This window comes from Copidosoma floridanum, unplaced genomic scaffold (assembly GCF_036245765.1).
Source record: "Copidosoma floridanum isolate Cflo_tuat_1 unplaced genomic scaffold, Cflo_Japanese_pri ptg000014l, whole genome shotgun sequence".
NCBI lineage: Eukaryota > Metazoa > Arthropoda > Insecta > Hymenoptera > Encyrtidae > Copidosoma > Copidosoma floridanum.
Window position 1 is genome coordinate 3,262,607 of NW_028321891.1, and position 24,997 is coordinate 3,287,603.

A 24,997-nucleotide genomic window follows, 5' to 3' on the forward strand; every position below is an offset into this window, starting at 1 on the left:
TGTAGAATTTCTCGTACAATCGTTTGTATGATATTCGTGTGCATGCAACGCTGGATCCGGGTCGGGTGTCGAATCCGAGTTTCCAGCTGCGGTCAAGCACGAACGAAAAAAGTTGAAATTTCGAAATAAAGTGTCAAGAATTATTGTCGATGCGACTCTGAACGTGAAAATATACATAAAATCACAACAATTGTTTTCTCTTGTGCGTTTACATGTGATGATTGTAGCATATATTTTATTTTTTTTATGTATAAAAAATTTCATTCTTTCAAAAGCCTCTCTGTATTCTGTCAATTTTTCAATTCGACTCAAATGTAATCAGCATCGAAAATCACACAATGCAGTGAACAAAAAAAATTTCAAAGCTTACAGAGAGTTTGTTCATCTCGTTCCCGAACCAAAGTATTTCCTCTGTCGAGCTTTAAAAAAATCTATTTTTGCCTGCACACACGAAAAGAAGCATCATCAGCTGAGAAGCTCCAAGGACACAGCGTCAAAGGGGTTGGGGGACCAGGCCGAGAAACATACATTCCGCGCGCGCGAAGCACCTCGGCATTTGTCGAGGAATTTCATCCCCCGGAGGTAACGTTAAATTAAATTGGGAAAAAAATGCAATCAACGTTACTCGACATCCATCCCGTGTCAATTTATTAATAACTTTTTTTTTTTCATCCTCGTCGCTGCAAAATATTAATCAATCAGACGCGCGTCGCTTCTACATTGAATCGCTGCGTGCGTAAAACGAATACTCGATGTGAAATTTTTTTATTTTAGTAGAATCCGAAAAAATAAAGACTTTTGCGTGTTTATTCTCCTTTTACTCGTTATTTGGGGGAGCGTTACTCTGGTCCACATTCACGCATACTTTCTTCTGAAGTAATTATCCGAGCCTTGAACACAATGTCAACGTTGGGTACACATATTGGGATCCATAAAACTACACCTTAGCTGTAGATCCAACAGAGTGTGTACAAAGTATAGCTCAAAACTCAATTTAATACATAGCCAATGGCATCAAAAAAGCGCAAAGCCAACGAGATTCTCGGTGCCATATAAGTATAAGCCTCTGTCTCCGGATTAATTTATCCCTCCCCGTTCGTCGGAGCAGCATCCCTCGGGTAATACATCTTCCCTATCAGGAAAAAAAAAAAAAAAAAAAAGGTATAGGAAAACGAAGAGGAAGTAGACACACCCAGCCAAGCAAATATAAATGAAAAGTCCGATGATAAGTCCTGGATCGGGAGGGGGATGAGGGTGATAGTGGCGCGCGACTGGCTTCGGATATCGATAAGCGCAATCTCTCGCTTCTGCCGGGACGACGATTGATTTTTCCCACGCTTCGGTGCAAAGCTCCGATGCGCCCTGCCTCCCTCCGTATATGTATATTAGAAAAATATTTCAGGCGGGAAGCTCGTGCTCGAATAAATTGACATTTAAATGCGCGCCTCTCGGGAATCTACTGCGTTTCAATCAGTTGTGTGTTTATCCGTACAAGTAGACCGGAGCAGGATCGGCAGCAGCGAAATGAGCTGCTACGAGAGCGGAAATGAGGTATAGAAACGCAACGGAGGGAAATAATGCATATATTGTTGTGCGAGGAGAGCTGGGGGCTATATATATGCAGATATACAAATTGAACCCCGTATACCGTACTTTATTTACCGCGATTTATTTTCCCGAATCGATTCGGTAAAAAGTTGTGAACGACACACGTTTCGCGTTCGTCTAGAATATTAATTTTCAGTCGAAAACGCTGTTTACGGAAGTTTCATGTATATTATGCTCGTGAAAGAAGAAGAAAAAAAAAAAGAAGAGAAACGATACTTTTTTTTTTCTATTGCATATCTACCTATATTTATGGCATTTACAAGTACGAAAGTTTGAAACGTACAAATACTTTTAGCTTCGGTATTGATTGATCGTCTCGCGCATTTTTTTCAATTCGTTTTCATTATACGCGACGCATTGAAGACTCGTTCGAGCGGGTGTCGTGAAAAATGCGCGTGGGCCTTGGGATTTTCCTCGTCCCTTGGAAAAAAGGAAAAAAAAAAATGAAAGAAGGTAACAAAGCACCTTCCCTTTCCGGGACTCGAATCGTCGCGTCGATCGCTATCCGCGAGGTATATACATTTTTCACCCTCACCCCCTCGGGACTACACGCCGTTTTTTTTTTTTTTTTTTTTTTCTTTTTGTACGTGTCACCGAGCACCAGACGCTTCTCCCCAGTTTTCGAGAGCGCGTGACTACGGAGCTTTTCAAGCTCTCTCTCGATTGGTCAGCGGCAGTAGCATTTTTCTCGATGATCGGAATGTCGACGTGTATTTACGAGTCGCGTGTTTTTATATTTCGTTTATATTTTACTTCGAGCAATATCTCGAAAGCAAAAAAAAGACTCGCTGCTACTAGTAGTATTTCCAACGGGACTATATTATCACACACTTTGCAGCATTGACGCGCTCGTGCGTTTTTTTTTTTCCTCTTCATCGGAGCAAACGAAACACGTATAGATACATATACACCTAAAGTTGCAAAATCTCCCCGTCGACGAGCACTTTCGATAGCCCGCCGCGCTTCCCTTGATAAATCCATTGTTCCTCGATACAATTTAGCCGTTCGATCCTCGTGCGCTCGCGAAAAGAAAAAGAAACCATCCTCCCCCTGTTCCGTTCGCTTGGAAAAAATTCAATTTCCTTGAACTTGCGTACACTGTTTACGCCGTAATTCACAGTCCGCGCCCCCTTGTGCGTGCTCGGGACTTACTTTCCCTCCCATACTATATTACTACGTGGATACATTGTTAGGTGCAACCTTTTTTTTTTTTTTTTTTTTACTTCCGTGCTTTCGTTCGTTCGCCCGCGCACTCCCTTTTGTGCTTAAAATACAGAGGCGCCCAGCGAGAGATGAAACTTTGCAAAAAGGTTTTCCATCTTACTCGATTTTTTGCGTATAGGCAAAAGGACGGCACGGGGGGTGCTTTCTTCTGCGGCTGATGGGGAGTTCATACGATGTCTTGCATTTTTTACAAAGCCCAAAAATGTTGCTCTCTTTTTATTTGTCCTACATACATCGCCATGAAAAAAAAAAATAAAGGTTACACGCTGAACCTCGAATAATAAAAATTCAAACTCGCCCGACCGCACTCGAATAATCCAGTCAGCGCCGTTGTAACGAACAAATTACCCGCGTGGCCGACGTTCACTGCGACCCGTCAAAAAATTGAATTTGCAGTAGACCCGATATAGATTTTAGCGCGAAAATGCCCCTTTTTTTTCTCTCTCTCTCTGTCACTTCGCTGTCATTGCGGGTGGCTCGCGTGCCACTCGTCAAAGCAGAATTTAATATCGAGCAATTTTCGCATTATTCGCCGTCCAAGGGGGGGATGGCGGAGCAATCTCGCGAATGCCTCTTTCCTCTGTTTTTCCTTTGTCCCGGTGCTCCCTCCACTTTTCTCTCCTCCTCTCGCGGTGACGAAGAACACGCAGGGGCGGGGAGAAAGAAAAGATAAGGCCTCCATATACGTGAGATGCGGGCTTAACGCACGGCTGACTCGTCGACTTGTACGTATATATATATACGAAGACTTATATGTATGAATGTCATTCGGGTGAGATGGTTTTGCTCCCGCGGAGGGTCGGTCCGACCAAAATCGACCTTTTCTACTTATACTGTGCGCGGTGAGAGCTTTGGCTATAACAAAGAAAAGTCATCAAGCTGTAATCACACGGTCGCATTAAAAAACTCAGAGCTAATGAGGGTGGGGGGAGGGATTACCGAAAAATTAAGCCGTACGCGCGAGAGCAAAGAAATTCGCCACTCTCTCCTCTCGAGCACTAATGGCGACGAGGCTAAATCGACGACACTCGAGGGAGCGCGCGTCTCGAGAGAACTGCATCAGCAGAGCGCCGGTGTCTTGGCACGTATAAGTATGCAAGCTCCGAGGGTGACGCACTCGCCAAAAGAAGAACATAAAGGGGGTGGGAGGAGGGGAGCTCTTTACCCCTTATCGTTGAGCGCGTAAGAAGTTTCTTGGGGGCCGTCGTACTAATTTTTCCGCTACTCCTCTCTCCGGTGTCCGCCCTGCCCCCCAAAGTTGAGTGGTTAATTTACCGGCTCGTCGCTGTTACCCCGGTGCAGGACCATGATGTCGGGGTTGCAGGGGGTGAAAAGTAACGCGAGCCCTGATAAGGATAACGGCCGGTGTAATATAATTCCCAGGAGGGGCGCGGTGTAGGTAATTACCCACAGGGAAGAGGAGGTGAGACCATGAAAGAAAAAAAGGAGCTCAGTAGAGTGATGATGTAGCGTAGAAGCGTGCAGTCTCACAGCGACAAAGAAGGTTATATGGCCCTATATAGTCAAGAGTCGCGCGTGCCGTTACTGCTTTGCCCATCTTTTTTTCTTTTTTTTTTTCCCCTCTCAACGACAATAGCACCACCTTCTCTCTGATGTATACCCGTGCGTGACTCCATGCGTTATAACCACCCCTCTGTTACCGCAGCATCCGACCTGGACTGCATAAGGGCCCTGTTCAACGAGAAGGAGAAGGAGCTGTCTCTGGCGGTGGCTAAGGTGGAAGAGCTGACGCGACAACTCGAGGAGCTCAGGGGTAGGCACGGACAGCCCGGGCAGCCGGGCCACCTCGGCACGCCCGCCAGCGCCGAGCTCGAGAAGCTCAGGAGGGAGCTGCTCGTGAGTATATTGTATACACCTCCCCCATATACTTCATTCATGCTTTGCCTCTCGTCTCGACATTTTTGTTGTTTTTGTTGTTTTTTCCTCTTTCTTTTTCTTCGCCCGCCTTTGCTCAGTCGTGCCCCGAGCTCCGTTGCACGCGGTCGGTGCACTACTTTTCGGCTGGAACTCTATATTTTTTTTTTTTTTTTTTTTTTTAATAATAATAATAATAATAACTCGTGTGTCGATACCGCAGTACCGGAACAAAATGAACGAGCAGCAGAACCAAGTGGTGTCGCAGCAGCGGCTGGCACTGGTGCAGCGCCAGGCTGAAATGGCCTCGATAGACGCGCGGATAGCCCAGCTACAGGGTCGGTTGCAAAGGAAGCGCGCCCTCAACCAGCGCCTCAGCCAGCAGCTCGTACAGCAGAACAACAACAACAACAACAACAACACCAACATCAACAACAACAATAACAACAACAACAATAACAACAACAATATCATTCGGAACAACTTGAACAATCCGGGGAGCACGATAAAGGGATCCGCGACGACGGCGACGATGGGTGGTAATAGTCCGGGTAAGCTGGACTTTGGTGGGGCGGTTTTAATGGGCAAGCCCCGGCCGGCGGGCAACATAGCGGCTATCGAGCCCTACTCGCACATACCGTGCAACGACAACGACTTTACCATCAACAAGAACGATCCCAAGTACCAGACTCTGCCCTACAACACCAAGTTCACGGTTAACTTCAAGACGACCGAGGACGACGTCAACAAGAACAACAACAACAAGGTACAGCATAGCGCCAGCGCGTCACAGATCGCCCAGAGACCGGTCAATCTGCAGCAGCAGCAACAACAGTTTGGACATCAGATCGCCCACAGCCAGTCCCAGTCGCATATTCAAGGTTATTACTTTTTTCTTTTTTTTTTTTTTTTTTTCATACGATAACATCCCGAAAAAGGATCGATTCACCTATGGTATACAAGTATGGACAAGTCGGTTGTTTTTTACTACCGGTATTATTTTTGCAACACAAAATCGCGTACCATCGCGTTTACTTATAGCTCCGATCGAAAAAAAGCAGTACAATTGATTTCTGTCGTTGGTAGAGTAACGTGTGCCAAAAGGTCCACTTTCGCGGAGTATGAAATGTATGTGCAGTAAAAATATACCGATACCGATCTCGCAGGTCAATCCCAGCCCTTGAACAACCAGATGACGCAGCAGCAGCACCAGAGTCCCCAGATCCTAAACAACAGCATCAACAACAATAATAACAGCGGGAACAACAACAACAACAACAACAACAACAACAACCTGAACAACAGTATGAACAACAACAATAACAACACTGACAATCACAGTGTGCAAGTCGAGGGCGGTCAGAACAGTCCCGTGCAGAACCTGAGGCTGGTCTCGCAGCACCAGCAGCAACACTCGAGTCCCCAACAGAAGCAAACATTTCTTCAGCAGCAGCATGGGAGCGTGTCGTCGTCAGGGTCCCCATCGTCTGCAGCAGCAGCCCAAGGTGGAGGTGGAGCGAACCTCAGGCCGCAGAAGCCCGTGTCCAGCGTCGCGCCGAGCTTTCCCGTCAAATCGCCCATCTACCAGACCTCCTCCACCAAGATTCATCCAGTTATGCCCCAGACCCTCAGCCTCATCGGCCGCGGTCATCCGGCGACTCAGTCTTCCTACTCGCCAAGCTCTGGTGCGCAAAATCAAAATCCTCGAGCAGGTCAGTTTTTTTTTATTCATCCATCGTTACTTTACACTGAAACAACACAAAACAAACCAACCTCCTTGAAAATTCCTTCAGATTTGAACGCAGGCATGGGAGTTGGGCTGCAAAACGGCCAGCAACAACAACAGCAACAGCAGAGTATCGTTTCTACCGTAGTGTCTGCATATCAGTCGCAAAACTCGCCGAATCTGCCAGCGAGTAGTGGCCCCGTGTTCACCGGATACGCGTACAGTCAAGCGACGCAACAGAGTCTCGACGAACGGCTCAAGATACCCGACAAACTACCTGGTACGCATCCAATGTCGTTTAAATTGCGGTTTTGCGCGCAATTCGCGTTATGTAAAAACAAAAAAAAAAAAAAAAAAAAAAAAAAGCCCTTAAAATAAGTCCGCGGTATTTTGAAACTTGGAACCGATCCCAAAATCACAACTCCGCATTATTGTTTGCGAAACTAACTCGCGGAATAATTACTTTCCGAAAATAGGAATCGATCAGTCGCAGTTGCAGCAGCAGCAAGTTAAGTACGAGACGCACGGCCAGCCGATCAAGCTCTACGACCAGTCGGCGCCCGTTAAACTCGAGCAGACGTCGAAACTGCAGCAGCAGCAACAACAACAACAACAAATCGAGCACATCGCCACCCAGCCGTACAAGCCCGAACAGAGCCAAACAAAGTTCGAGCATCTCGCTGCCAGGTGTGTGTTTTTGCCGAATTCAATCCGGAACCCAATCGCGTGCTTGCTCGTTTCGATTAATTTTTCCTTGGTCGCTTAGGTACGAGCAGCAGCAAGCGTCGCAGCATCCGCCGAAACTCGAGCCGCCGACTAAGCTGCCGGAAAAGCCGTTCGAGTACGAGAGGAAGCCCCCGAGCGGGACGACATCCAGCGAGCTGAAGCCCGAGCTGCCCTTCGACAAAACGAAGCCAGCCCTGCCTCCGAAGCCCACCAAACCGAATCCCCCGCCCCGGCTGACTCAGCACCACGAGAAGCTCGAGCCCAGTGCCGAAATTGGTGACGTCAAGCCCGGTGTTAGCCTGCCCTCGAGGTGAGCCTTTCTTTCGCCACTCCAATCAAAAAAATAATTCGCCACGGAATGCGGGTATTTCCAGTTCCAAAGCGACTCTTTTCGCTGAATTAACCACATAGCAGATTGCTGTGCGCGCTTTTTTACGCGAGTAAATTGGTACTTGTCTCGGTGGAACGTGAAAGCAGTTTTTTTTTTTACGCAAATTGGGGAGTTAAACGTCTAAATTCAAATGAAATCGCCCGTCGGAGTAGACACGCGTTTGCTTTGAATCGAAAAACGTAATTTTCTTCTCATTTTTTGTTGGTACAAAAATACGTACTTACATAGCGAGATTGGTCATTAATTTTGCTTCGCCCAATTTAGTGTTGAATTTAGGGTATAAGTAAATAAAAGGCCTTCACCGAGTGGTGTGCGTACGAGAGTGTATATATACGAGGGATAAAGACAAGTACTCCGTCGCGTATGTATATACTTGCTCATGAATAACCATCGTCGCGCAAGGATGTAAGCCCCGGCACGAGGAGAGCCACGGGCGGTTAACTATATCGCAGTGTTATAGCAGGTCGATTAAAAATGTTAATTAGTCCAACGATCGATTTGGCCGGCAGCTCGGGAGGGCCCGCCTTACTCATCGCCGCTTTGCTTCGCTCCTCTCTTTCTTTCCTCTATACCTACTCTCCTTTCAAACAATAGGCTCACCGAAATAGACGCACCACGGCGCGGGTGCTCGGATATTGTGCGCCTCTTCTCTCGATACACGAGAGAAAAGTCCATCGGCTTCGAGTATACGTGTACAATTTCTCTATTTTTCTATTTTATTTCAAACAATTACTTTTCGTCATCATGACCGGGCTGAAGAATTACATTCCCGGGTATCGGCTTCTAGCGGCTGTGCTCATCTGGACGCTCAATTTTTTCGTTGTGCTGCGCTTGTTTCTCTTTCTCTTTTATTGAGTGCTCGAAATTCCCTTGCAATTCCACGACTGTGCTCCAACAGATTATATTTTTTCACGTGTGAGAAAAAAAAAAAAATTTACCTACCGTGGTCTCCTGCTGTTACGGCACGTTGTTACGTAGTAGTTTCAAGTTTTGCGTCGATTGATTGCGTTGCTCAGGTAACGATGAAAAAAAGTTGTTTGAAACAACAAACTACTCCCTGCTATTATTTTTTGTACTGGAAAAAAAAAAACTATTGCTTGTTAATTTTTTAATCGACCTTCCCCGTGTGTGGATAAATGATTTTTTTTTTTTTTTTTTTTCAACGACTTGCACTCGGTAGTAAATAAACAATTCACGCAAGGGATTTTATTTTTCTGTGTGTAGAGCTGAAAAGGAAGAGGACACGATTCCGCCGATTCCTACGTCCGAGCCGCCAGACTCGCCGACCGATCCCACGCAACAGCAGCAGCAGCAGCAGCAGTTACTCCACCAGGTGATAAAGGCCCGGCCGTTGGGCTTGAAAAAGACGCCGCTCTCGGAGCAGCCGAAGCTCCGCTACGCGAAATCCAACGTGCACGTGTCGATAAACCGGCGCATCGAGATGCCCCCTGCCTTCCTATTCCCCGAAACCGAGATTCCTGCGGATCTTATGCAAACGGATCAACAACAGCAACAGCTCGACGTCACGGATAACAGTTCGTTGAAGAGGCTGATCGTTAGTCCGGTGTCGAACGACGAGATCTGCAACGAGAAGCTCGAGGACTCGGACATTGTCGACGCGCTCAACGTCATCAACATCGAGGACCATCACAACAAGCTAAAGTGAGTGTGTCACCGTTGAAATTATGTTTATGGATACGAAAAAAAAAAAAAGGGGTGGCTATAAATAAAAAGTGTGTACAGATCCGAGACGATCGAGATCGAGGGCGGTGGTAAGCCAGCGGCGGACGTGATAAGGCGCAAGAAGGGCAATCTCAAGTCCACGACGGGCAAGGTCAATTTATCGAGGCGGGTCAGCTTCGACCCGCTGGCGCTGCTCCTCGATGCTAGTCTCGAGGGCGAGCTCGAGCTCGTCAAGAAGACAGCCAAAGAGGTGGCTAACCCGAGCTCCGCCAACGACGAGGGCATCACCGCGCTTCACAACGCCATTTGCGCTGGCCATCTCGAGATCGTCAAGTTCCTCGTTGAGTTTGGCTGCGACGTCAATGCCCAGGACAGCGACGGATGGTAGGGCATACACGACATGATTATAGTGTCCTTTTCACGGGGCCATTTATAAAAAATCAAGTGCCATTTTTTACTGTTTAGGACACCGTTACACTGCGCCGCGAGTTGCAATAACTTGGCGATGGTGAGGTTTTTGGTGGAGCACGGGGCCTGTATTTTCGCGACCACGTTGTCGGACCACGAGACCGCGGCGGAAAAGTGCGAAGAGGACGAGGAGGGTTTCGACGGATGTTCCGAATATTTGTACAGTCGGTATCAAATCGTTAAAAAAAAAAGGAGCCAATGAACGGGGCTGATTGTTGACGTTTCGTTTTTTCTTACAGGTGTTCAAGAAAAACTTGGGATCATGAACAACGGGCAAGTTTACGCTGTGTTTGACTACGAGGCTCAGCATAGCGACGAACTTACATTGAAAAACGGCGATTCCTTGGTGATCCTGCGGAAAGGCGATGACAACGAGAGGGAATGGTGGTGGAGCAAGTTGGGCCATCGGGAGGGTTACGTTCCTCGGAATTTACTAGGCGTAAGTACATGCGATTGAAATTTTTAACGAAAGCTTGAGGAAAACAAAATAAAACAACGTAGGTTGTACTAATTTTTTAATTTTTGTTTCGTTTTGTTACAGCTATATCCAAGAGTGCAACCAGCTAAAATCAATGAATTTTAAAATTCTGAATACAAATTTAATTTTTAATGATACTGGTGATACGTGACACGAAGCACGTCACGTTTTCATACGGACCCTTGATCACTGTATAAATCTTTTATGCGATCGTTTTCTATATGCTTTTTTTTTAATTTATCTTGTTTTTTATTATCAATCGACTATCGGACGGAGATTGATAATGCATTAAGGTATATCTCGTAGGCAACGTACAACGTACATTAAAGTATTTTTCAACGTACAATGAAAGAAAATTCAAGCAATCGAAAGCAAGCTATGGGAAGAAGAAATCATCACATTATCTTCGAACGTTTTTTGTACATATTTAAATATCGATCGATTATAGCAATAATTTTTAGTTAGCGCAACACCACACAGCGGAATTCGTCTAAACTGCGTTCGTATCTATGGATATGGTGTGTAATATATATAAAAAACGAGAGTATTGAAGGAAGAAATTGTATTTGGAAAAGTCCTTTTTTTATTGTATATTTGTTGAAATCAGTTGGGTAGCTATGTCGGTAGGACGGATAGTTCACAATCAAGTATATATATACATTATAAATCCAAGTCCTACTCTTAATCCGACAATAGGATTGTAATATCGTGCGACTTTTCATGAATGGATTGTATTATTTGTTTTATTGACTCGACGGATTCCACTGTGCGGTATTTTATGCTCCCAAAGAAACAGTGGAGTACAAGAAATTATGTTGTATGTACTTAAATTAAAAATAAAAATATATATATATATTTTCTTTTATTTGTTTCACCTAAATGTTTGAGTTTAGATGAAGTCAAATTAAAATCGGAAAAGCGCCGCGTTTTAAGTTTTAACTCGCAAATTTTTGCAATCCGACTGGTCATTCGGATTTAAAAAATATAATTGCGACTAACGTGTACAAGTAAACTTGCCAGGTGATCCAACTCGAAGCAATTCTTTATTCGTTATTTTAACTATAAATGTACTTTAGAACTCTATAAATATACCTTAGGACTCACAAAGACGTCATCGAATACGTTTCCTTTTTTTCCTATCAATTTGGTTTTTTGCATATATGAGTTTTACATAAGCCTACTGTAGCGAATACATAGATGAGATTTTCAAGAGTGCAAAAAATCATTGCTGACTGCTCAGTTTGTAAAATAAGTGTTTTGTAACTAAGCATACCTGTATATGTTGGTCCAGGACATGGCTAATTTTTTCGAATGCTGTGTACTTAGTAAAACAGAGAAAAAAAAAAAAAAATAAAATTCGACTATATGTATGACGCATCTATTGTTAATGAAACATGTGCCTTCAAAAGTAATAATAAAGTAATAATAAATATTATATGAGAAAATTGTTTATAATAAAAATCCAAACATTAAATCATTGTAGCAACAATTATTTCGATCCTTTTTATTATTCCTAAAAATTAATTCACATTTGCAAAGCAAAAAACTATACCTTCAAATTTTATTCGGATTTATCGTACCATGGAAAGTTTCAAAAGACAATTCCCTACTATACCGACATGACTCAGTGAACCAAGTCGATAAGATAGAATCTCTGTTTCTCCACAATACCACCATCACACAAAAACAAAACACTGATCTCCCCCCACTCTTTCTTTTTTGACGGCATTGCCGTCATATTTTTTTTTTTCACTCTCCATTTCATGGGTTTTGTGTACTGTGTTTAAGTGATTGTTGCTCTTTATTATTGGATTTCGTGATCCACAACTCAGGTTTAGCTGCTTGACTTAATGCACATAATGGTGTGTAATTAAGCCAAAATCTATAAACGTTGTATCAAGCATTTCTTCGGCACATGAATTCATGGAATCTTCACTTTGCAGTGAATTACCGCGATCCTGCTTCGTGTTTTGGAAAATTTCAAAACATACCTATAAATGCACAATATAATGCACTTGGTTATGCTGGAGCTGATCGAGAGATAAACAACAAGTGGAATTTAATAGCAGTGGTTCTTTTCAACTCTGTGTAAAATTATTTCTAAGTTACAATCAACTGTTATTTGCACGTTACCCTTTGTTATTCGATTCCTGCGGACAATTAAAAATGGCAAAACACTGGGGAAGAGACTATGTGGTCACAGAGCATCGAGACTTACAGGTTACTACTTTTATATTTAATTGTCAATTTTTAAGTGACAGCTCAATTTTCAGTGATTCAATGCAAATTTATTCCAACAGGCAAATACTATGGCTGTTGATCTCACAGGCAGTCGTGTACTTTTGGCTGGGTTGGTTGCGCTTTCAATTAAAAATTTATTTAAATGTGTACTGTACCTTATTTCTACAATTTATTTTTAGACGGAGATGTTTGGCAATCAAAAATTTGGAGGAAGAATCTGATGCTTTGAAAAAGTTTCAAAGACAAAGTAAATATGAAGTAGGATCAGCAGAATGGAATCCTAACTTAGCCAATTGTCATTTGTGTGCAATATCTGTAAATTTTTTTTTAACTTTACCTTTACAATCAAATTATGGAGCTCCAATATTTTTTAAATAAATAAATACATTTTTTCATCAAGAGTAATACCAGAGTGGAAGTATTAAATTTTATGGAAGGCAATAGTTGTGATTTGCAACAAACACACAGCTTACGCGCGCATACAAGGGTAGTTAGTGACTTAAATTGGCATCCTAAGGATCCTGACATTCTGGCAACGTGCAGTATAGATACTTACATTCATATTTGGGACCTAAGAGACCAAAGAAAACCATGTTTATCTCTATCAGCCGTGGGTGTGTTGAAAAAATAGTTTTTTTATTACGTTTTGTCTCTGCATTCAAAGTAGTATCCAAAACCGTTTTGTTTTTAGCTGGTGCATCTCAAGTTTGCTGGAATACTTTATCTCCAAACATGCTGGCTACTGCCCACGATGGCGATGTCAAAATTTGGGATCAAAGAAAAGGAAACAGTCCAATACAGTACATCGCGGCTCATTTAACCAAAGTAGGTGATAAAAAGCCGTTTATAAGTAAACATATCAATTTCTAATAATGTACACTACGTAAAATTTACAGATCCATGGACTAGATTGGTGTCCTTATCAGCAAAATCAGTTGGCTACATCGAGTCAAGATTGTACAGTTAAAATTATTGATACCAACAATCCTCGTAGAGTAGACGGTATTCTTACTACAAATTCTCCCGTGTGGAGAGCAAGATACACAGTATGTATTACATTTTTACAATGTATCTATATTGTAAAACTATTTTTGGCAGTGGAAATCATTAATATTTTGAGTTACACCTTAGCCTTTTGGTGAAGGCTTAGTGACAATAGTTGTGCCTCAGTTACGAAGAGGTGAAAATAGTCTATTATTATGGAGCACATCAAATTTGTCAGCACCAATATATACTTTTGTTGGACATACTGATGTAGTTTTAGAATTTCAATGGCGTCATCCTAAATTAGGTAATGTAGTCTGATTTTGTAAAAGCTTACGACAATTTTAAATGATATTTTTTCATTAGATGCAAATGACTTTGAACTTATTACGTGGTCAAAGGACCAGTGCTTAAGAATATTCAAAATTCCTCCATTATTGAAAAAGGTAAAAATCTGTATTTTTTCATTTATATTGTTCTTTGTCTTATACCGATTTTTGTTTTTGTAGTTATGTGGACATGACGATATCGACGACAATAATATTGACTTTACCCAGTTCTCAGAGAGCGATAATTTAAGTAATGGTTCAATAACTTTGTTACAACTTTTTAATTACTTTTTCGGGTATATTAATGGTTAATTCTCATCAATATTTTTTTTTTAAGGAACTTTACAGTCTGAAGAACTCGAACTTCATCCATTGAATAACGAGCATAAATTAAACTATCCATCAAAGATGGACATTGTTCCTCTAAATCACGAAGAAGATATTCCAAAACTCGAAACAGAAGCACCTTCTCCAACTCAGCCCAAAACTCTTCAACAAGAATTTTCTTTAATCAACATAAATATTCCAAATATTGAAGTATGCTATAGTAATCATTTATAGTTGCTCAAAATTGAACAATTCATTAACCACGCATATACATATTTTTTATCGACACTGAAATCAGGTAAATTCAATGGACGCAGTAGAAAGAACTTGTACAGTCACAGCATCAAATAAAAATTACAACGTAGTTTTAAAAGTTAATTTTCCGGGAAACTATCCGTGTAGTGCGCAACCCACATTCCAGTTTTGTTCTGGAACCACTGTAGATAACGTAATCATGACAAAATGCCTGAAAGTCTTAAAAAACACAGCTCAACAGAGAGTGAAAAAAAATCGATCCTGTTTAGAACCGTGTTTACGACAATTGATCACTACATTAGAACAGGTGAGTACATACGCAATTATAATCGAAATATTTTGTTTAATTATGGTGTTTATTTATATTTTTTTCTGTAGACTTGCCTGAAAGATGAAACGGAAAATAACCACTTGGCGTATCACATGCAACACAACGAAAACTTTTTGAACTCGAGCAAAATTTGTTCAAATTATCAAGATTCGTACATTCCTTTTCCCAGAACATCAGGGGCTAAATTTTGCAGCGTAGGTCAGTACACAAGAAATTTCGATCAAACGAAGGGAATAACTTAATTTACTAATGTTAATTTGCAGGAGTTCTGGTATGTTTCCGCCGTTCTTCGTATACTCGTAGGACCTCTGTCAAACTCGAAAGCTCGACTCCTCGGGCCCTGTCTGCACTTGGCCAAAACGTCAACAACAAAGGTCATTTCTTGCAAATCTACTCTAACTCGTACATTCAGTCAAGCGATAAGATGTCTTTGAGTTCTTTTTATTATCAAGAACGAGTGAGTAGATGATTTAATCGTCTGTATTTGTTGGCTTATTATAAAATCTTTGTGTTTCCAGACGTCAAGAAGAGCCACACATGGACAAAACAAGAGCCACCAAAAATCGTACAAAAACTATCACTCTTTGGTCACTGTATACGACGCGTCTTCTCTCTTTTTCGTTAGCAAAGAGTTAGCCGAAAAATACGTGTAAATTTCTAATTTTATTAGTATTTTTCGAAATGATCATATTTATAAGTAGATTATTAATACGTCAATATGATTGAACAGGATTAACACGACTGACATTCCGGCGATGTGTCAGTACAACGCAAACGTAGCGGCAAATCTTGAGAGACCCGATCTCGTGCAAGCTTGGAGCTTGGCTGCCTTGGTTGTTTCACAGCATCTTACAAATACACACCCATCTACACAATCATCGGACGTAGACGTTCCTTGGTCTTTACATCCCTTTGGACAAAAGTTGATTCATTCCCTGTATGCGACATCTACCTGAGATTACGTATTTTTTGTGCAGACTTTTGCCAAATAATGATTTTTCTCTTTTTAGAATACAACATTACGCTAATCAATCTGACATACAAATGGCTGGCACATTGAGCTGCGCTTTTAGTCACAGACTGGACTGTGTGGATGTGCCTCAAAATCGTTTTATCAGTAAATCAGTCAACGTCAGTGTAAGTCTCGCATATGATACATACACCTCTGTAAATAACAATTAATTTTATTTTTTGCTTTTACAATGCACTCTGGTCAAATAGTTTTGCACAAGCAAATTACACTACAGCCGTTATGTTCCAAATTGTCACTTCCTAAGGTTTTTTAATTTTTTTTATTTTTGTACACCTTGAGAACCAAATTTTTTGCGCTCTCATTTGGCTTACATTCACTCAGATGCTACTGCTTCACTAGAGTGATTTATTTTATCTTATTTGTTTATCTAAAAATATATATGCAAGGCTTCATTACAATAATTTATGTGATTAGATTGGAGCAAAAAATCAACAGGTCTATTTAAAGGTGGTCTTATCATCTGATACGATAAAGAAGTTGTTTCGCTTTAATAAAATTTGGTAGGCCATAGGGCCTATCGTAATCTTCAAAAATTTTTACTTTTAAATACCAAGAGAAAACTTTTTTAACACGTTATCATTTTAAAGGTCCAAAGTTGCAAGGTTTAACGCATTAATTGAAAATTGATTTGCCCCGGTTAAATTTTTTTTTTTTTTTAAGAAAAATTATAAGCGCTGGTTTCAGTAATCATGCCTCACACGCAAGTAGTTACTGGCACAATTATAGCTGCTTATTACTGGGAATTTTTTTCCTGCCACTTTATTTATAATACATGCGTTAATTATAATGGTTGAAAAATGCTTATTGATCCCAATGTTTAATAAATAATAACCATTTATTGTATAAGATGACGCTTTTTATTATTATTATTATTATTATTAGTATTATTATTATGTTTGTTATAGAAGCTTTTCACTGGGAAATTATGGTTGAAGGTAAGGCAAGCTTCGTCTTACGATTTTATGGATACATATAATAAAAATAATTTGCGGTTTAGCTTCGATTTTCAAATTGATCATTATTTTGAAACTAATTGGTTCTTAGGGTTTTTGTCGCTATTTTCTTAACACTATGCAATAACCATTCAACATTCACATCAAATATTAACTGTTTTTATTTGGAGCTTTAATCATTACATCTACACTCTCCTCACAACGCACGTTATTAACAATGTCCTAATTAAAAATGTACTATCGCACGAAAAACATGATTCTCCATACTTTTTTTTGTACATATCATCGTAGATAGAAACTATCCAATAACTAAAAAATTTTAGCCTGGTAGATCACCGTATCACACCATTCATCCAGCAGATACTAGTCTGGAAGGATGGAATTTTCCTAATTTAAAACAAAATAGATCGAATTCTTGGTCAGAATCATTGGACGAACTTCAAATTCAAGATGCGTGTACTGAATATGGGCGCAATGTAAGGTATGAGTAGAAAAAATTTAAAATGACTTGGAAAAAAAAAAATATCTAGACATGCGTCTGTTTTCAATTTTAGATTGTTGGACAATAAAAATACCGCCTTATACGATTTATATAAAAAAGCTTATGCCGAAGTCTTGTACCGATGGAGACTGCTAGATGCACGTGCTCAAGTTTTAAAGCACGTCAGCGCAACATCATGCGATTCGCACAGAAGCGTAGAACTCTATAGTGATTGTAGAGTGTGCAATAAATCAAGTAAAGGACCACAATGTTCTATTTGTAAGCGATTGACTTTCCAGTGCGTCATATGCCATATTTCTGTTAGAGGTAATTACCCAAAATTGCATATTTTAAGGATACCAATGTATTGTTAATATCGGTAGTCATGTGGTTGTTAATTTACAGGTCCTAGCAATTTTTGTACTGTATGTGGACATGGTGGCCATACTAGCCACTTGGCAGCATGGTTTAAAAATGAAATCCTTTGTCCAACAGGATGTGGGTGTTACTGCCTTCGTGAAAACAGTCTTTTAAAAGTGTAATTAAGAGTATTTAATATTTTTGGAAGCTTTAGAGTTTAATTTTATAAAAAAATACATACCTGATGTTCAAATCGAAGGTTAGTTATCTTTTTATTTAAATCCTCTTTTATAAAAATAAGAACAAGTGACTGCATTAAGTATTGAATCGTGCATGTATTATGAATAGATTTTTTTTATTAAAAAAAAAAAAATTGATTAAAAAAATCGACAGCACCATTATCACACAAAATAGTTATTTATTCAGTTGTTCCAACAATGATAAATGCAGATTTAGTCATTCGCATGATTTTATTCACAATGTATCGAATTACTTTCGCACATTTAATATCTGTAGTGGTCTGGCTTGTAGGGTCCATCTACAGAAATACTTAAATATTCAGATTGAGATGGGGTAAGTTTTGTCAATTTCACACCCAAATGATCAAGATGCAAAGCCGCAACCTCTTCATCCAGCTAGTTTAAAAAAAAAATAGTTATTGTGAGACACTTTTATCTTGTACTAAAATAGTTTGAAAAGTTACTAAACTTACTTTTTTAGGAAGCATATGAACACCAATTGTGTAAGATTCAGACTTTGTCCATAACTCGATCTGAGCAAGTGTTTGATTTGTGAAAGAGTTACTCATAACGAAACTGGAATGACCAGTTGCACAGCCAAGATTAACTAAACGTCCTTCCGCAAGAACAATCACATATCTAAAAAAGTATATATGAGTGTGGTGAATAATAACATAGAATTGAAAAAAAATCGTATACTTTACCTTCCACTACTTAATTTGTAGCGGTCTACTTGTGGCTTAATATTTGTTTTTTCAACTGAATTCTCTTCTAACCATGCAACTTGTATTTCACAATCAAAGTGTCCAATGTTACATACTATAGCATCATTTGGCATATTCAAAAAGTGAGCTCCTGTTATTATGTCCTTGCAACCCGTAGACGTGACAAATATTTGACCTTTTTTAGAAGCTTCATCCATAGTTGTCACCTACAATATTTAGTTATTTCGTGAAACATCACTAATGTTGTTAAGAATATAAATAACTAGTATAAGTGTACCTCATAGCCTTCCATAGCTGCTTGAAGAGCATTAATAGGATCGATTTCAGTAATAATCACACGTCCTCCCAATGCTCTCAAGCTTTGAGCACAACCTTTTCCAACATCACCATATCCAGCAACAACACAAACTTTTCCTGCTATCATAACATCAGTTGCTCTTTTGATGCCGTCGATTAAAGATTCTCTGCAGCCATACAAGTTGTCAAATTTGCTCTAGAAAAATTGTTTTTAAACATTACCAAGTCTAACTATTGATGATAACGTATATTTTTCGTGTTTGATGAAAATTTAACTAACTTTGGTAACTGAATCATTGACATTAATAACAGGAACTTTGAGTTTTCCATCTTTCAACATGCGATATGCATTGTGCACACCAGTTGTTGTTTCTTCTGAAATACCCTTGCAGTTTTCCAAGTACTGCGGGTATTTGCTATGTACCAGATTAGTCAAATCACCTCCATCATCTAGAATTAAATTAAATGGCTTTCCATCTTCAAAAAGTAAAGTCTGTTCAATACACCACATATATTCTTCATCCGTTTCTCCTTTCCAGGCATAAACTGGTACTCCAACTTTAGCCATTGCAGCTGCGGCATGGTCTTGTGTGCTAAATATGTTGCAAGAAGACCATTGCACCTAAATATTTAAATTTTATTGTGATTAGTGCCTTATAAGTTGAAAAACGGCATTGCCAAGACAAACGTTATAGCTCTTATCTCCCACAGAATTGAATATAGATAAGATAGCCGTTGCTTAAGATAGTTTAAGTCGCAAAACAATATATTAACACAACCCAGATAAATTCTTGCACAAATGAGTTTTTCACATTTTTACTGTGCTTCTTTCCATAACAATTTTTATGATAAAAAAAGCTTGGAGAGCTATTTAAATTCTAGGCTCAATATATTATTGAAATTAAATAGTTTATTTTATTACCTTGGCACCAAGTTCCATGAGAGTTTCCATAAGTACAGCAGTTTGCACAGTCATATGTAAGCAGCCAGCAATGCGGGCACCTTTCAAAATTTTTTCTGGTCCATACTTTTTGCGAATAGCCATCAATCCGGGCATTTCATTTTCAGCCAAAGTGATTTCTTTTCTCCCCCACTCAGCCAAAGAGATGTCGGCTGATTACAAAATAAAAAAATGTAAAACACCATTGACGTTTCACATAGAATACAGAGATAAATGTCAAATTCGAATCGAATATAAAAAAAAAAAAAAAAAGAAATATGCATTGACTCAACAATATAGGTATAGTATGCGGTGGCACAACACGTGCTGCTCCAAAAGTACGTTGAATAAGCATTGGAATAATTACTACAACAAAACAAGTACTTATACGTACCAACTTTGTATGCTGGCTTGCTCGTCATTTTCCAAACGTTAAAGTAAAAAATAAAAAGTTAAAGAATTTAACAACAAACAGAGAGAAATGTTATACTGAAACTCTCAATCGAACACTTTAGGTTACAAGTTATCCGCACTACAGGATGGACGAATAAGATGTGATAATAAGATATTGGAGCAGACGGAGCTGTTGCTGTTGCAAAAATTTACGGGCCCGGTACGATACAAGGGTATGTTTACATTGATCCTTTCGGTGTTGAGGAATGCGTTCAAGCTGTTGCGTTCGAATTCCGCGGAATTCAGTGCGATTTCACAACGTCTTCAGCAAATAAAAAACCTTTTTATACGTAATTAATATATCTTTTCGCAAGCAGAACTACAAAAAACAAATTTTAGTTGATGCAAAGTTTTATCAGACATGATTATTTGATTATTACATACACAATCAAGCATAAATAAAGAAAATTCGTTTTTTTTCAAACAAATAATTTGTAGAATATACTGCAGCGTTTCCAGAGATTTTACCCAACGGGATTAAGTATACCAAGTAGCTTTGCGCTGGCCTATGGGCTTTTGCCACACAGTCTATACACGATAAACGTACTTCTGGTTTTATTTTTGATAATCAGATTTGCGTTTTATTGGCTGAAAGAAAATATAAGACTAATTTGTATGTTTTCTTTAGGTGGCATGATTTTTTCCGCAATTTCTCACTGCAGCCTTCAAGAAAGTAACCGCAATAAAAATCAGTAATGAAAATTTCGAGGAAAATTTTAATGAAAAATAAATAGAAGAAATTTTTATAATTCTCGCAACATTTGAAATGCTTGAATCGTTAAATAAGTTTTAGATTGACGTTTTTGTCGAAGTAATCTACAATAATTTTCTCGCATTTTTTGGATAATTATTTACGTGTCTTCTCTGACATCTCTTCAAACATACTGAAAATCTTTACAAAATACATAGTATGACGAGTAACACTAGTTGATTTGTTTGTATACTTACTCTAAAAGAAAAGAAAAAAAACTTTGATTGATTGAAGTTAATATAAAGTAGAATCACACGTAATTTTCTCATGTCTCTTATATAATATACTAAATACATTATCAGCTTTTTAGATTAATTTTAAGTGTCATAATATAACTACTTTAAATAATACTTATTTAGCCACAGAATATCACGGAATATCATAATAGTAACTGCGCTTTTTGATCCTGGGCACAAAAAAAAAATTAAATAAATACCTACCGCAACGTTTGTAAAAGTTCATCTTTCACACACTTAATATATTTTATGTAATGATTATTTTTGCTTTTCGCATATATATATATATGTTAAACTCAAAACAAAAGTATCGGGATGAGCCAGGTGGAGGCCATCTTGCAAAATACTTAAGTACTTATAAGTTTCGCTTTTCATATTCAGCTTTGTTTTTTTCGAACAAAGCAAAGATGCACTCGTGCTCATCCAGTCATATATCAGAGATGAGAAGAGTTTAGAGTCAACTGTCATCTCTACAAGTTTAGTGAAGTCTGAAAGACCAATAAACCAATACCGACTGCATGCATGATTAACGGTAATAATAAAGGGCGTCGTAACATTTGTTTGTTTTCTGTACTATGTTAAATGTAGTAAGCATGGATCTTTTTGAGGGCCATCATCCCTGTTTTGGTTTGGACTTGGATTCTTGGTACAACGTGTTTACAAGTATATATAAGCACCTTGCAGAGATCACAGCTCTTGCAGCGCAGCCATCGCAGGCAGAGGATCTCTCTGTCCCTGTCGCAGGACTCGCACTCGCAGGCCGTCGCAGGTTGCTTGATGCATGTTACAACTGGTTACGAGTTACGATTTGCGATGTTACTATAGGTTACTTACTTCTCTTCAACCAGCCGGCCGTGCCGGATCGTGCGTGAGCGGCAGTTGCTCGTAAAAGTTAAGAATAAGTACAGTAACAATTTATTAACAAAAAATTAGGAGTCAGAATAAAGCGACAATTTTGCACAATCGCAAGAAGGACAAACAATTGAAAAGATGTCTCAGACCGAAGCAGAGTGCAAGGCAGAGTGTTATGGTAAAGAATCTCTTTGTTTTATTCATTGGTATTTTATATTGTAAGATGGGTCAGATATACCTACGTACTTGATTGACACGTTGAATAGATCGCTTTAAAATTAACTCGATTTAAGAATTTTACATGCCAGTGAGTCGGCCTTTGGTCACGTTTTGCTCGCGTGAATCTAACTGTGTAACGAACATTAGATGAGCATTATTAAAAGTTTGGGTACGATTTCGAATCGTAAAACAACTATAGCATACTTTTTCGATCCTAGAACTTATTTGACATCAGTTTTTAGCTAAATAATGCGCGAATACGACACATTAAAGTGTACAGATTGTAGCATTCTAATATGGCGATCGATCATTTATATGTACACCAGGTAAAAAGTTCCAATATGATCCAAAATGGAAGGGACCAAGTTTCAATGAGGAGCGCAGCCCAACCGATGTTGGGTTCCTAAAAAAATTTGCTGTTTTCTCTATTATATGGCTGGGCATAGCTGTTTATGGTGTGTTCCAATATTTTTTATTAAAATCTGTAAGGATGAGAAAATTTAATCCAACAACTGCTTTTCTGTTCCTGCAGCTTATGTAAGAGGAAATTTACTTGAAAAGTTTTCCTTTTTTCATCATACTTATTTTGAAGAGACACATTATGTACAACAATATAATTCATATACAAGTTCATATAATGATAAAACTCAGTCTTACATAGCTTCTCGTATGACTGTAAACGATTTTACACCTAGGTAAGGATTATGTTTAAATGAAATGTTAAGAAATTAAAAAATGAATTTTGACCGTAAATTGATTTTTTTATTTAGTTATTTTGGTTTTCTCTACTCTTTGGCATCTGCAACTTTGTGTATTGTATACATGGTACTGCTGAGATTGTTTACAAAGCAGACTGTCTATGCAACTATTAGCATTTATTTAACAATAATATTTTGTCTGGCATGTATTGCAGCAGTTGCTTGTACTATGGGATATCACGTAGTACTTTTTTTGGTTTTTTTACTATTTGCTTTTTTATTTGTCATATCGTCAACTCTATTTGTGCTTCATCATAAAAAAATAGACATAGCATTTAAAGTTATCCAAGAAGCAAGCAGGTATAGTGAATAAAAATAACTTTTATTGTTTCAACTTATAACACGACTGAAAACTAATTTTTTTATTTTACAGATATGTGACGTTCTTCTCTAAAATCACATTATTTCAACTGTTCTCCTGCTTTTTATTTACAGCTGTTATATTGTTTGCGGGAACTGTATTTATTACTCTGCTTAGTATTAAAAACGAGTTTCACGAAATGCCTTACCATGTCAAGATCTTTCATCTTTATAATTTATTTGGATACCTATGGGCAACAGGTATTGTTCTAGGTTTTTCTCGGACGGTGCTAGCAGGAGCATTTGCAACATTGTATTGGACGCGGGAAGAGATTAATGTCTCAAAAAATAGTATTGTGTTCTGCAGTAAAAAAATTTTAAAGTAATGAATTAGATGAGTACTGGTGAATTTTATATTTGTTGGAGTATTTCATGTTTTTGTTTTTTTTTTAGAAACCATCTTGGTACATTAGTATTTGGATCATTGATTTTGACTCCATGTCAGTTTATTAAATCTTTATTAAACATTATAAAGATACTATTGAAAATATTATCTTGTAAATTTGATTGTAAAGAGCGGTATGAACATGTATTTGGAAATTTGGAGAAAGAAGTAAAGTGCATTCATCATAATGCATACATCATGTGTGCACTTCACGGTACTAGTTTTTGCAAATCAGCCGAAGATGCTTTCAATCTTCTGAAAAGAAGATCAATCAAAGTCCTCCCTATGAAAACAGTGAGTTTGATTCTATTATAAAGTAATTTAGAATACTTATAACTAAAATTCAGTTAAATTTGGATTTAAAAATAAATAACGTTCTTACAGATAAATATTACTTTGTTACTTGGCCAGGTGCTTATAGTTGGAATTTCGGTGTTACTTTCCACTACTTATTTTGCGTTTTTTCTTATTAATTTTGAAAAAGCACTATCTGTGATGTTGTCAGTTTTGATTGCTTCCTTACTGCTATCTTCTTTTATGTTCATGGTACTTAGAATTGCTATTAATACAATTATTTTGAATGTTTTGGAAGATTATGAGCGAAATGATGGCTCTGAAGAACAGCCTTACTTCATGAATTTGCATATGAAAAGTTTATTTATAGAGTAATTTGTAATATTTTATTTAATATCTTTATTTAACAAATGCAGACCTTTTTTGATTTGATTTGATGTACCTTTCAAGAAACAGATAAATCGTTTTGATATAATCATTTAAATAAGTGCTTGTTTTCCAAGTATTATGAAAAAAAAAAAAAAAAACCAAGAAGCTTTGAGATCATTTAAACGAGTTTGTTATTGTATTATTTTTGAACAATTACAATTTTTTCATTATCGCAATGTTGAGAATATAAAAGTATATTGTAAATGTTTGTTACAAAGGCCTTGACTTGTAAGAATTAACAATAAATTGAAAAAAAAATTTTGCTTTGAAGAGTTTCTCAAAACATTTTTTATTTTTATAAAGAGTAAGATATATACGTACACCAGTAAAATTTGATTCAAGTGAAAAATAATTATATAGTTATTTTTGAAAGAATAAAATAACAATACAACAATGGTTTATTTGCGTATGTATTTTTACTAATCATTACGTACAGTAAAACTAGAAAACGAAAATTAAATACGGCTCATTGGAGTATTTTTACTACATCATGAATGGAGTTAAGTAGGTACCTACTTGACAGTTTTCGCTGGTCACGTCGGCACAGTTGCCACAGTATAGTTAGTACGTCAGTACTGTCACTATC

General features: G+C 38.5%; 4 protein-coding genes and 1 long non-coding RNA gene across 9 annotated transcripts in view; 4 read left to right on the top strand and 1 right to left on the bottom strand.

Annotated features, from left to right (window-relative positions):
• The window catches only part of LOC106638255 (Ankyrin-repeat, SH3-domain, and Proline-rich-region containing Protein), a 130,655-nt gene extending 119,041 nt beyond the window's left edge, over positions 1–11,614 (top strand). The window contains exons 5-15 of the mRNA XM_089591930.1: positions 4,499–4,689; positions 4,931–5,588; positions 5,874–6,419; positions 6,501–6,713; positions 6,910–7,120; positions 7,200–7,469; positions 8,775–9,212; positions 9,294–9,617; positions 9,699–9,865; positions 9,941–10,140; positions 10,243–11,614. Of these exons, the coding sequence (XP_089448056.1) occupies positions 4,499–4,689; positions 4,931–5,588; positions 5,874–6,419; positions 6,501–6,713; positions 6,910–7,120; positions 7,200–7,469; positions 8,775–9,212; positions 9,294–9,617; positions 9,699–9,865; positions 9,941–10,140; positions 10,243–10,284 (3,260 nt within the window). The 3' untranslated portion in view covers positions 10,285–11,614. The remainder of the gene's footprint in view (positions 1–4,498; positions 4,690–4,930; positions 5,589–5,873; positions 6,420–6,500; positions 6,714–6,909; positions 7,121–7,199; positions 7,470–8,774; positions 9,213–9,293; positions 9,618–9,698; positions 9,866–9,940; positions 10,141–10,242) is intronic.
• A 303-nt stretch (positions 11,615–11,917) lies between these two features.
• On the top strand, positions 11,918–17,867 carry Wdr59 (WD repeat domain 59). 5 transcript variants are annotated; one of them, XM_089591826.1, is made up of 21 exons: positions 11,919–12,041; positions 12,123–12,399; positions 12,480–12,529; positions 12,600–12,735; positions 12,821–13,034; positions 13,112–13,245; positions 13,317–13,466; positions 13,552–13,711; positions 13,771–13,850; positions 13,914–13,983; positions 14,071–14,270; positions 14,359–14,622; positions 14,694–14,844; positions 14,910–15,103; positions 15,165–15,295; positions 15,377–15,583; positions 15,657–15,783; positions 16,585–16,614; positions 16,956–17,113; positions 17,187–17,440; positions 17,519–17,867. In XM_089591826.1, exons 2-21 carry the CDS (start codon positions 12,346–12,348, stop codon positions 17,653–17,655), a joined length of 2,901 nt encoding a protein of 966 aa, XP_089447952.1. In that variant the 5' UTR covers positions 11,919–12,041; positions 12,123–12,345; the 3' UTR covers positions 17,656–17,867. The 5 variants fall into 5 exon arrangements, with proteins under 5 accessions (XP_089447953.1, XP_089447954.1, XP_089447952.1 ...); XM_089591827.1 differs by having other exon boundaries at positions 11,918–12,399; positions 16,588–16,614; XM_089591825.1 differs by having other exon boundaries at positions 11,919–12,399.
• Positions 17,868–17,875: 8 nt separating this feature from the next.
• Positions 17,876–20,268, bottom strand: Ahcy (adenosylhomocysteinase). Its single transcript, XM_014351220.2, has 7 exons — positions 20,069–20,268; positions 19,657–19,847; positions 19,015–19,356; positions 18,715–18,930; positions 18,417–18,643; positions 18,186–18,351; positions 17,876–18,108 (listed from the first exon to the last, which is right to left on the bottom strand). The coding sequence occupies exons 1-7, from the start codon at positions 20,094–20,096 to the stop codon at positions 17,977–17,979; spliced, it is 1,302 nt and encodes a 433-aa protein (XP_014206706.1). The 5' UTR covers positions 20,097–20,268; the 3' UTR covers positions 17,876–17,976.
• A 1,603-nt stretch (positions 20,269–21,871) lies between these two features.
• LOC149374750 (uncharacterized) lies at positions 21,872–23,125 on the top strand. Its single transcript, XR_016293033.1, has 4 exons — positions 21,872–22,144; positions 22,512–22,640; positions 22,718–22,880; positions 22,956–23,125. It is a non-coding gene; the product is annotated as an uncharacterized LOC149374750 (long non-coding RNA).
• Positions 23,126–23,136: 11 nt separating this feature from the next.
• LOC106638223 (choline transporter-like 2) lies at positions 23,137–24,502 on the top strand. Its single transcript, XM_089592007.1, has 4 exons — positions 23,137–23,243; positions 23,317–23,625; positions 23,697–23,982; positions 24,073–24,502. Exons 2-4 carry the CDS (start codon positions 23,444–23,446, stop codon positions 24,355–24,357), a joined length of 753 nt encoding a protein of 250 aa, XP_089448133.1. The 5' UTR covers positions 23,137–23,243; positions 23,317–23,443; the 3' UTR covers positions 24,358–24,502.
• Positions 24,503–24,997: the final 495 nt, after the last annotated feature.

Excerpts from the sequence above, each read along its gene's own strand:
- Wdr59 (XM_089591825.1), top strand. The coding sequence starts at position 12,346 with ATGGCAAAACACTGGGGAAGAGACTATGTGGTCACAGAGCATCGAGAC. Across the intron at positions 12,736-12,820 it reads GTCATTTGTGTGCAATATCT|AGTAATACCAGAGTGGAAGT; the intron begins GTAAATTTTTTT and ends TTTTTCATCAAG. Across the intron at positions 15,784-16,584 it reads GTAAATCAGTCAACGTCAGT|AAGCTTTTCACTGGGAAATT; the intron begins GTAAGTCTCGCA and ends TGTTTGTTATAG.
- Ahcy (XM_014351220.2), bottom strand. The coding sequence starts at position 20,096 with ATGACGAGCAAGCCAGCATACAAAGTTG. Across the intron at positions 18,931-19,014 it reads TCAATGATTCAGTTACCAAA|AGCAAATTTGACAACTTGTA; the intron begins GTTAGTTAAATT and ends CAATTTTTCTAG. Across the intron at positions 18,644-18,714 it reads CAGCTATGGAAGGCTATGAG|GTGACAACTATGGATGAAGC; the intron begins GTACACTTATAC and ends TAAATATTGTAG.
- LOC106638223 (XM_089592007.1), top strand. The coding sequence starts at position 23,444 with ATGCCTTACCATGTCAAGATCTTTCATCTTTATAATTTATTTGGATAC. Across the intron at positions 23,626-23,696 it reads TGCAGTAAAAAAATTTTAAA|AAACCATCTTGGTACATTAG; the intron begins GTAATGAATTAG and ends TTTTTTTTTTAG. Across the intron at positions 23,983-24,072 it reads AAGTCCTCCCTATGAAAACA|ATAAATATTACTTTGTTACT; the intron begins GTGAGTTTGATT and ends ACGTTCTTACAG.